Source organism: Carassius carassius, chromosome 3 (genome assembly GCF_963082965.1).
Source record: "Carassius carassius chromosome 3, fCarCar2.1, whole genome shotgun sequence".
Taxonomy (NCBI): Eukaryota; Metazoa; Chordata; class Actinopteri; order Cypriniformes; family Cyprinidae; genus Carassius; species Carassius carassius.
The window spans coordinates 19,025,497-19,037,867 of NC_081757.1; the positions used below are offsets into that span (position 1 = coordinate 19,025,497).

At 36.0% G+C, this 12,371-nt stretch overlaps 1 protein-coding gene across 1 annotated transcript in view; it reads left to right on the plus strand.

Moving 5' to 3' along the window:
* The window catches only part of cep89 (centrosomal protein 89), a 65,240-nt gene extending 59,558 nt beyond the window's left edge, over positions 1-5,682 (plus strand). The window contains 3 exon segments of the mRNA XM_059532322.1: positions 4,980-5,020; positions 5,023-5,195; positions 5,197-5,682. Of these exon segments, the coding sequence (XP_059388305.1) occupies positions 4,980-5,020; positions 5,023-5,195; positions 5,197-5,259 (277 nt within the window). The 3' untranslated portion in view covers positions 5,260-5,682.
* The last annotated feature ends 6,689 nt before the right edge of the window (positions 5,683-12,371 follow it).

Consider the following 12,371-nt stretch of genomic DNA (forward strand, 5'->3'; position numbering starts at 1 on the left):
AGCCAATGTCAGAGACCATTGTGAATGGTTGGTTGTCAGAAATGATCATTTCTGTGATCAGTTTGTCCATTTGTTTTGATCTGTCATCCAGATTTGTCCATTTTTTTGTTTCTGAAAAATGTCATGTATTGTAGGCTGACATGTGGATGGTGCTCCCTGCTCAGATTCAGCTTTGTTTGATTGGGCAGATTTATACAAGTCATTGTGATGAATTCTAAGATGGGACCAAAGGTTTGAAGTATTGACACTTTTTGCCACTGTACCACCCATACTGACAACATTTTTACATGTATTGCACACTGCCTGCCCTGTGTTGGTTGAGTGTAGTACTCCCACACTGCACTTCTAAATGTTGTCTTCTTCTGTGAATGCATCTACAATGAGGGTAAGATAAAGAGAGAGTTAAAAGTGGGACCACAGTATGTTTCATGATTAAGCCTATGGATATTTTACTACAGCCAAACAGCTTAGGGAAAGGGAAGTATTGGCATCAATAATTTACATGTTAGAAATGTGCAATAGCTTAACCTCTCATAAATATTTTCTGATGACTAAAACATGGCCTAAAATAATAGAGGTGACTACTCAATTAATAGTCTAATGCACATCAATGGATTAACTAAAAAAGCACACACATACACACACACTTGTGTATATATATATATATATGTGTGTGTGTGTGTGTGTGTGTGTGTGTGTGTGTTATATTTAGCATTTTATTTGCAACCCAGAATTGCATTAAAATCACACACAACCCATATTGTAATAGTGTTTTATTTTTATTTTTGATGTGTAAAATGTTTGTTTGACTGTTAAACACGGCGATACAAACTAGGAAGAATACAGGACAGCGTCATCCAGAAACGTGCAATGTGAGATTATTGACAATTTACGTTATTAGCATAGGGTTATTAGTCAAATGAGAGAGCGCGGCCGCGGAGATAACTAAATCAGGAATAGGGAGCTCGTATCGCGTCAGGGCGTCAGAGCTCACGCTTGATGCCCTTTCAGCTCTTCAAAATTGCATAATGGTAATTCTGAATCTGTATGATAAATTATTTTGCAATCATGTTAGAATAAAGCAATATTTCTCCAAATATGCGCAATTTTTTTTTACTAAGATCCCTAACGGAACGGACGCTGTTCAGTGAAGCTATGTGAACAACAACAAAAAAAAAACGCAGCAGACGTGAGTGAATTCATTCGTGTTGATAATCTATTCACAATATAACGTTAAGTTGGCCGAATGGTGAGAGAAGTAGGTTTTAGTTTCACTATCTCAGCACTGATGTGATGATCCGTTAAAGCATATCACTGCAATGACAGACATTGACCGGGAATTCACAGTATAATAACTGAACGGGGCTTGTCATCATAAATCGATTATATTTAGGTGTTTTGCAACTTCAGTGTAGTGATTTATTGCAACTTCAGGAACGTTTACTGCATTCTTACCTTCGAGAGATAACTTATTGCTGTGTGATGATGATCACTGAAGCAGCTCCTGTGCTTTCGGTGTGAGAGTGGAACATTTTCCAGCCACGCCAGCCGTATTGATTGGCCAGGCTCGTGACTCCCAACAAATCAGACGGACGATGGGCGGGGCTTAGTCTAGGCCACAGAGCTGTGCGCTCTGACTGAGGTAGCTGGATCAGTGCCAGATCGCGCATTTCAAAATAAAACGGTTTTATCGGCAAATCGGTTTTGAAAATGGCAGATGCCGATAACAATAAAAATGCTTAATATCGGCGCCGATAATCGGCCACACCGATAATCGGTCGACCCCTAAATAATATACACATAGCTTCCATAGTCATATAAATATGAGTTCATTTTCACTTTCATCAAAGTGTAATTGGTCATTTAAATGTATGTTTTTAAAAGGAAAAAGTATCGCTATTGGTATCAGTATCAGTATACAGTCGTGGCTAAAAGTTTTGAGAATTACATAAATATTAGTTTTCAAAAAGTTTGCTGCTAAACTGCTTTTAGATCTTTGTTTCAGTTGTTTCTGTGATGTACTGGAATATAATTACAAGCACTTCATACGTTTCAAAGGCTTTTATCGACAATTACATGACATTTATGCAAAGAGTCAGTATTTGCAGTGTTGGCCCTTCTTTTTCAGGACCTCTGCAATTCGACTGGGCATGCTCTCAATCAACTTCTGGGCCAAATCCTGACTGATAGCAACCCATTCTTTCATAATCACTTCTTGGAGTTTGTCAGAATTAGTGGGTTTTTGTTTGTTCACCCGCCTCTTGAGGATTGACCACAAGTTCTCAATGGGATTAAGATCTGGGGAGTTTCCAGGCCATGGACCCAAAATTTCAGCATTCTGGTCCCCGAGCCACTTAGTTATCTCTCTTGCCTTATGGCACGGTGCTCCATCGTTCTGGAAAATGCATTGTTCTTCACCAAACTGTTGTTGGATTGTTGGAAGAAGTTGCTGTTGGAGGGTGTTTTGGTACCATTCTTTATTCATGGCTGTGTTTTTGGGCAGAATTGTGAGTGAGCCCACTCCCTTGGATGAGAAGCAACCCCACACATGAATGGTGTCAGGATGCTTTACTGTCGGCATGACACAGGACTGATGGTAGCGCTCACCTTTTCTTCTCCGGACAAGCCTTTTTCCAGATGCCCCAAACAATTGGAAAGGGGCTTCATCAGAGAATATGACTTTGCCCCAGTCCTCAGCAGTCCATTCACTATACTTTCTGCAGAAGATCAATCTGTCCCTGATGTTTTTTTTGGAGAGAAGTGGCTTCTTTGCTGCCCTTCTTGACACCAGGCCATCTTCCAAAAGTCTTGGCCTCACTGTGCGTGCAGATGCGCTCACACCTGCCTGCTGCCATTCCTGAGCAAGCTCTGCACTGGTGGCACTCCGATCCCGCAGCTGAATCCTCTTTAGGAGACGATCCTGGCACTTGCTGGACTTTCTTGGACGGCCTGAAGCCTTCTTTACAAGAATTGAACCTCTTTCCTTGAAGTTCTTGATGATCCTATAAATTGTTGATTTAGGTGCAATCTTAGTAGCCACAATATCCTTGCCTGTGAAGCCATTTTTATGCAACGCAATGATGGCTGCACGCGTTTCTTTGCAGGTCACCATGGTTAACAATGGAAGAACAATGATTTCAAGCATCACCCTCTTTTTAACATGTCAAGTCTGCCATTCTAACCCAATCAGCCTGACATAATGATCTCCAGCCTTGTGCTCGTCAACATTCTCACCTGAGTTAACAAGACAATTACTGAAATGATCTCAGTAGGTCCTTTAATGACCGCAATGAAATGCAGTGGAAAGGTTTTTTTGGGATTAAGTTAATTTTCATGGCAGAGAAGGACTATGCAATTCATCTGATCACTCTTCATAACATTCGGGAGTATATGCAAATTGCTATTATAAAAACTTAAGCAGCAACTTTTCCAATTTCCAATATTTATGTAATTCTCAAAACTTTTGGCCACGACTGTACTTGTTGGTATAAGTATTTTATTCTCACCCAGGCAATATACATTTGATCACAGTAATATTATGAAATATTATTACAATTTATAATAACAATTTTCAATTTAAATATATTTTCAGATGTATTTTATTCGTGTGATGACAAAACAGATTTTTTTAGCAGCCTTCAGTCTTCAGTGTCTCACAATTATTCAGATATCTTTCTAATATGCTGATTTAGTGCTCAAGAAACATTTCTTATTATTATTAATGTTAAAAGCATTTGTGCTGCTTAATACTTTTTGTTTGGAAACTGTGATTCTTTGATAAATAGAAAGTAAAAAAAAAAAAACTAAACTTTTTAAATTGTTCAAATATTTATTTTATTTTTATTTATTCATTCTTATTTTTATTTATTTATTTTTTTTTTTTTTTCAAAATGACTAAAACTTTTTTCTTGGGAAACAGTAAGTAAGCCACGTTGCAAAAACTTGTCATTGCAAACACATTCTTAAATTAATATTAATTAAAAATACATGAAAGAAAGTAAAGTACCACAAGTAATTTCTGCTTTTTTAACAAAACAGTTATTTGATGGTTTCAGATCAAATATATACACATAAATATAGATATGTTTCTGCAGTGTGTGGTGTCTAAAGTATGGGCGATGAAGTCTGGATGGAGTCTGTCAGAGATGACGTTTATTGATGCAGGCAGAGGACAAGATTGGCAGATTAAAAACACATCTTAAAGGGGTAGTTCACCCAAAAATGAAAATTCTGTCATCATTTTTTCACCCTCAAGTTGTTCCAACCCTTTATCTTTCTCCTGTTGAGCACAAAAGAAGATATTTTGAAGAATATTGGTAACTAAACCTTTGACAGAAGCCCTTTACTAACATCCTATGAAAAAAATTAAAGAATTAAACTCATACAGATTTGGAACGACTTGAGGTTGAGTAAATGATGACAGTATTTTCATTTTTGGGTCTATCCCTGTAAAAACACTGACCTGAAATCTGCAGTGTAAAGGACAGTTGCAGAAATGACTCACCACTTTCCACACAGTGGGAGATAAAGAGAGGAAGAAAATTGTCATAAGCCATGTGTGTGTGTATGTGAAAGCAAGGATGTGCATCAACAGATGGTCCAGCTAATTGATCTATGATTACGACAGCTTACACCCCTCCACCGCTCGGTCATCTCATCTCTATCCTTCTCTCTCACTCTGTTCAAGTTTGTGTCTTAGCACATTTCCAGTTAATACCTGTTATTATTGCACAGCTGAGCCCTCAAAACCCAGGTGTGGGAATCCACCGGTATTGACTGCAAGGTACAAAATGACTGAAGGTCACAGAAATTTGTGTGCTCTTGTGTATTCTGAATGCTTGTGTGTGTGTGAAACAGGCCTTCTCCCTTTTTGTAGAGTAGAGTAATAATACGAGAGCTCATGTTTGAATCAGGAAAGAGCCTACCCATACTGCATTAAAACAAGCCGCCCTCTCTCTCTCTATCTTTGTGTTTCTCAGAGAGGTAGAAGGTGAATTGGAGGTGGTTTGGGAGGCAGCGACCAGAGAGAGGTGGTGTTAGCCACCGTGGCTCCAGCCCTACGCAGCACTCCCGGCCAGACTCCTGCCAGGATCCCTCGTGTAGAGGATCATTTGTCCTGCTCGCTGTCCCCTCCCTTCACCTCCAGACAGTGCTGTCTGCCACAGCTTTTACAGCGCAGTCACATGTTTGACTCGGGACTCCGACCAGCGCCAGAATCTGTCTTCTGATGAAAATGACAGGAGTGGACGGGACCCCTGATATATTTCCATTTCCTCCTTAACAAGTGTTTTGAGTTCATGAATTAATTTACCTGAATGCTTTGTGTTTTTATGTAAAGAAAAAGCTGTTCTTTCTCTGAACTATGAAAAATGTGCTTTGAAGATTTTTCTGCATATACTGTATGTTTAAAACGGTGTCTAACCATATGACATTCTCGATTGCTAATAATGATTTTCCTGCAGCTGGAGAATGGTACAGCATTTCAGAAAGCATTTGTGACCGAGCTCTTCCAGCAGTAGATACACACAATAACACGAAATTCTATTAGGCAAGCCACATGATGTATGAAATCTCTCTCTCATTCTCTCTGGGATGAAGGTCTTGAATAAAAGATTGCACTAAGGAGATCCCTAATTTTCTTTAATAAGGTCAAAATATGTGATGATATTAGCATCCTGTTTGTTAGCATTCTAAAAATCCCGGGGGGAAAAATATGTTGGAATAAACAATTACATTATGAATGTTGTTTGTTTTCCTGCTTATAACCTGCAGTGAGCTCCGTTTACTTTGTTAATTCCAAATGACTAAAAAAAGTGCATTTGTCTTGAGGAAACAGTAACTGCTTTTGATTATGCATATACTGCCTCGTCATCAGCAAAGATGTCAAGGATATAAGGTTGTATTTTTTATTTTATAGAATATTGCGATTTATCATGATTAAGAAGAAAAAGCATACCATCAGAACACATTCAGAAAAAAAATCAATAAATGCCTTCAGGTGCGTATATATCCATAAGGTCAAAAATAGAGAAATGAAGATCCACACAAATCAAGATATATATATATATATATATATATATATATATATATATATAAAATCTGGGACAATGAATACATTTATTTAATTTGAAATCATTTTTTGTCTTATGTTCCACAGAAGTTTTGTTTTGTTTTTAAGGCAGCATCTATATAAAAACTCTGAGGTTCTCCTGAGGAGAGAAATCTTAATTCCATAGATGTTAAACAGTGAGTTCTCCAGCAAATCAGCTGTGGTCAGGACAAACCTAGCGAGACACAGCAATAAAACCAGACAGTGACGCTATTGCAGTACACCTGATTGATTTTTAAAAAGTACCAGTCTGACTGTTGCAGCATAATTAGGGCAGTCCATAATGGCATTGCACTATTTTAGAGCAAAATTATAACTCGGCAATCACTATGCACAAAACAAACTGCACTCGAGGCGTCTGTTGAAACAGTGGCTCACAGAACTGCAGTCCATGTGTGCAAGCTCCCTGCAGAAATAGAGCACTATCGGTTAGCAGTAGGATATTGATTATAAATCTCAAAGATTAGCAGTGTAGTATTTCAAGTGTTAACTAACTGTTTATCGATTGTTATGCTTTAGTGGTTATGTCTTAAATGGTTTTGTTGATTTTTATTGACAGATTGCTGTTTATTTGAGCATGTGTGTTTGTATATTAATATGACAATAGTAAATATATATATATATACATATATATATATTTTTTTTACATTTGAATGACACAGAATTCTTTTTAGACCAGATATCTGTCAGATATTGCATCCCAGTGAACTGGAGAGTTGAAAGAGACCTGCAGTGATTTGGTAGATTTTATATCAGGAATCTATCTGTATTTTAGGATGAAATGTACAGTAGGACTGTATATATAATATAGAACTGTCTTCCAAAGAGCTACAACTTATCACAGGTAAGAGTAAAACAAAAAGCGTTGTGTGTGTGAATGAGAGAGAAAGGCTGTTTGTATGCTTATGAGTATGTGAAGCAGCTCTGCAGGTACAGGTCACTTGTTCCCTTTCACAAGCCCAGTGGACTGAAGTTCTGACAGCAGGGAAAAATGACAGACATCTTACACTTCGCCCTGAGTTCCCTTACATCCAAAACACACACACATGTACACCTCTCTAGCAGGGTCTTACTTTATAACTATTCTGTAAATTTATTCATATTACTCCACCTCTTACATCAGTAGTGGGCTATTAGTCATCAGTTTTGAGAATAGAAAGACATGTTCAGTCCAGCTCCTAAGGCTTTTCACTTGCTTCTCTGGAATTCCTCATTTACATGTACTTTAAAACGAGGAGCTAAAATGATGCACATTAGAATGACCGAATTTAACCTCGTCAGTATTGACATTGGTCTGTTTCATCAGCGGTGCTAATAGAATTGATAGAAGATATGAAAGGAAGTGCTGCCATCTGCTGGAGATTAAATCAAGGCTATATTCAAATACATGTCACAGTCTAAGGGGTAACAGGCAATACCTTTAAATTCATACAGACCACCGAAAATACAATTTTTGGAGAAACACAGGCCTGATGAATGTGAATTCTGATGAATCTGTGACACATTTTGTGAGTGACCATCTAAATAAATCACAGTGTGGCATAAACATATAAGCAGCTCTTGCTAAACAGTTAAAATCCCTGATAGAGGAAGAGCTTGTTAAAGTTTAGTACCTGTCCTATGGGATGGTCTAGAGCAGGGTTATTAAAATCTTGTCCTCCCAGCCAATGTGCTGCAGAGTTTAGCTCCAACCCTGATCAAACTCACCTACCTGTGATTTTCTAATGATCCTGAAGACACTGATTAGCATGCTCAGGCGTGTTTGATTAGGGTTAGAGCTAAACTCTGTAGGACAGTGGATCTCGTGGGCCAGATTTGAGGATCCCTGGTCTAGAGTTATAGATTTGTTTCTTATCTAGGTTAAGATCTCAGTGTAAGGTCATCTGAGGCCCTTTCAAGCTCTCAATCACACTATTGTGTTCTTGTGAACAGAGCCCATGGGCGTCATGCACTCATGATTTTTGAGGGGGCACGGTATAACTGATATAGGCTTATGCTTTAATTATTTATTTTTTCTTTCTATTCTAAATATTTCCAAACATGTTAACTATGTCAGGAAATACATCAATTCTCAAATATGTGTAAGTAAATGCGTTCTGCACCCTAATAGATTAATTTATTGATCAATAAATGGTGATGGGCAAAGTAGACTATTGGTGTAATTGTAATCTATTAACTACACATGAAAACTCGACTAGCAGATATGGATGTCGTGCCATAAAATATTTTTAGTAGGACTGACTTTGTATTTAATGTGAATTTAATAACAATATTGCAAGTTACTAATTAAAACACTTTTTACACAATTTTACACAGAGAAAAAAAAAACGTTTAAGCCTACATTATCAAATAAGGTTTTCATTCAGTCTAGCCAGAGTTAAGGTACTCTCAAAAATTCCAGTTAAAATCACTGAAGTTGTTTACACTGTGAAATGAATATTTTTCTTACATACGCACATCTGCACTTTGTTGTTTCTGACGAGAGAATTCGCCAGATAATTCAGGCAGCGAGCAAGTGAACAAAACAACGCATTTCAGCGATTACTCATCTGAACGCCTCTGATTGGCCATTGCAATCATAAGCTCAACAGAATCGTCTGTGATTGGTTATACATTTTCAAATCAAAATTCAAAAATCTTTTGAAGATATCGCTGAACATTTATTTTACCATAGTAAAATTAAAATTCTGGTTTAATTAAAGTTTTCATCTCAGTTTTTATTATTAATTTAAAATGAGACAAATCTGCTATTATAATCTCCAATCTGTTATTTATCAGTTCAGATCGTTTTTTAATGCTTTGATAATTAGCAGAAGACTAGTTACAATGTGCTATTCTATGACATTAACGATCTTTACACTATATACTTTTAATTAGTTTTAACGAGAAACAAAGAAAAACATTTGAAGAAAGACTGACAGGCAATGCATAATGTTTAGAAATTATTATTTCAAGACATCGTTTATGTGGGTCATCCCAAGCATGGTTGCAATGTTTTCACTGTTAAACTCTAAAATCAGATTATTTTTAATGATTAAAAAACGCCAATATTTTATTTTAAATATATAATTTTATTAACAAAATATTTGAGTTTGTTTTGTATATATATTTTTTTCATTCGATCAGACAGGATTTGATTTTAAGCTGTCATATGGTCATGTTACAACGTGCCCCTCAGATGTTACAATTACAATATACCCCACCTACGGGGCATGTTGTCACATTTCACTTCCATTTTTTGAGGATAAATAAAGAAAAAAGTATACACTGTAATTATGAAACAAAGTGACATATTTGTACTATACAAGTGTAAAATTACTGTGGATAAAAAAAATAAATAATTATATTCTGAACCCCATGTGGATTTATACAAATTGAGAAAGTCAAAAAGTGTTACTTTGTGCCCCACTCTCCCCTAGTTAACACGTTTGGAATTTTTTTAAAAGGAAAATAAAATGTAAATAAAACATAAGCCTATATCAGTTATAGCCTCAGTGTTATTGTGTGCTGCTGTGTCACATGACAAGCACGACCAATCCCCCACCCACAGCCCCGCTTGTGCCCTCTCAAAAATCATGAGTGCATGACGCCCCGGCCTGCAAGGGGAGCCTCTCCCTAATTGTACAGGTGGTAACAGGTTTCCTGAATGTGGACTATAAAAGACTACACTATGGTTACGTGGCTGGTCTGTCCCATTCAGAGCTCTACACCAGAGATAAGAACCAGTTTGCCAGATTTCTTTTGTGAGCTTTTGTTTTGCTTTTGTCATTTGAAAATGTGTTTTAATTATATTTGAAACAAACTTCCTTGTTTCAATTCAATACAATTCAGATTTATTTGTATATCACTTCTTATGATACAAATCATTGCAAAGCAACTTTACAGAAAATTTGTGTTTCTGTAATATTTAGTAGTAGCTTAGTGGTGATTCAGTTTATGTACATATGGCAGAAATGTACGTAAAAATCGTAATCAAACAAGACAACGAACACTATTAGCAGCAATTATTATGATGCAATCAAACTTATAGCAAAATTAGTTGTTTCAGGGTTAGCATCATCTGAGGTCCTCTGAGGGTCAGCATCATCTCTTCTCAGGTGTTCTGGATCCAGACTGGAGCTTGTGTTAATCCTTGTTACAAAACAGAGAAACAAATAGAGACATAATTAGCATAGCAGCTGTTCCAATCAAGTAAAATTAATTTGTTTAACCCAAGCTAAATAATAATAATGCAGATTTGATCAGATATAACTGCAGTACAAGATTATGAGATGCATTATTTGAATGCTTGGTGAAAGAGATGTGTCTATATATATATTCAAGTGATTTATAAATTTAAGGATTTAATTTGAAAATAAAATTACTCAATTACAACTTCAGCTTAATACTTGTTAATAAATGCTTAAAACATTTAACTGAACTAGTGTGTGTATTCATAATTATGGCTTATTGAAATACATATTGTACAAATTTTTTCTATTGTGGTTGGCCCTTTTTATTGACTGTTCTCTGTTGTGCTGTTTTTTGTTTGTTTTTTACACCACACATATTTTTCTCATACAAAACGTTAAAAACTAACGTCAGTTTGGGGTTCGCGAATCATAGCTGTATATGGATAGGCATTTTTAACTAATTTAGTAGCTAGGAGTGCATTCTTTTACTGCATTATTCGGTGTATTCATATGCATTTATGAATGCATGTGAATGATTACAAAATTCAAGACATGGGGGTTAGTAAATGTATATATTTATATCATTTTATGTAGTTAATCAATATCACACGAAGAGTGCCATTTCAGTTTTTCTCCAAAAATCAGCATGATTAAAATGTGATATTAAGTTATTACAAACAATAATTTAATTACAAATACAAAATGTTGCAGAATAATGTAATATATGAATGAATAATACCCTAAAGAACCCTTGTGCCAAAAGGGTTCTTTCTTGTCATTATAGAACCTTTTTATTATTGCATCATAAGGCAAGCAACAAAAAGGGAAAAAATTAATTCTACTACAGTGTTATTAACAGAACCCAAAAGTCTTATAACTAGAAATAGAACTGATAGCAGTGTATTTTGTGTTTCAGATATGGGGCAACTATATAACAATGACAGGTGAGCAGCGGACTTCTACTTTTCAAGACATACTCCTCTTTTTGTTCTTTGGTTTTTGGGTCAGAACATCACAGTCTGTTTTATAAATGTTTGTACCGGTACTTTAATGTTGATCACAAGACAAGCTGTGCCGAGTTATTACTACTAATAATAAAAAAAAAATGAAAAATTACTTTTTATTCCTTAAATGGTTTCTTAACCCTGATTTTGAACAAATATGCTGATTTAGATTTCCAGTTAAAACTTATTACTGTGCAGTCATAATAAACATAAATGAGTGTGATGATGTGTCTTTCTAATCTTTTTTTTTTTTTTTATGTGTCACTTTAGGATAACACACCGCATTTGTCAACCATTGATTTTAGTCAAATCTTACTGGTAACTTTAACTTGAACCCATTCTGAAACAAAATAAAACAATAAAACATGGGCATTGGTCACTTCATGAAGACAATAAACATTTGCAGAACATGTACATTTTAAACCAAATGCTTTTATGTAGCTCATATACTCATGTAGAATGAATTAAAGTGAAGGAAATAGTTTGGTACAGTAGAAATGTTTATTTTAATGTGAAATATTTGCTCTCTAAATGTTCATTGATCAGATGGAGAAGGAGTTACACAAACGTGAGGTCCCTCTTCCTCTTTCCGATCTTCCTCTGTGTTGCACGTGAAGGAGTGATGCGCACAGCTAGTCATCTGTGACGGAGTCGGGTTAATTGTTAGCTGTTCAGATGCCAGCTAGAATGTGTGTGTTTGTGTGCGTGTGTGTGTGTGTGTGTGTGTGTGTGTGTATAATCTCTACTGTTATCACTTGGAGATTCAAATCTGAGTTTGGGATAAGAAGTGGAGCCCATCTAAAGGTAAGGAATCTTGTAAAGAGTGCACTGTTGAAATATTCATATAGTTTTATATCTAACAGTGTTTGCCACAGGTTTGCATGTCCTTAGATGTTCCTCAATTAATTCATATTATGAAATCTGAATAGAAGTATGAGAATAATGGTGTTTTCTGGACAAAGTAGATCAATTCTGTGGTGTCTTTCTCACTTTGAGATTTGGGTGATTTATTTTAAGGTTATTTCATGGATAACAATCTGAAGATTGGCAATGAGAGCATTGATGCTGTTTGTCTCAGTCTCAGAT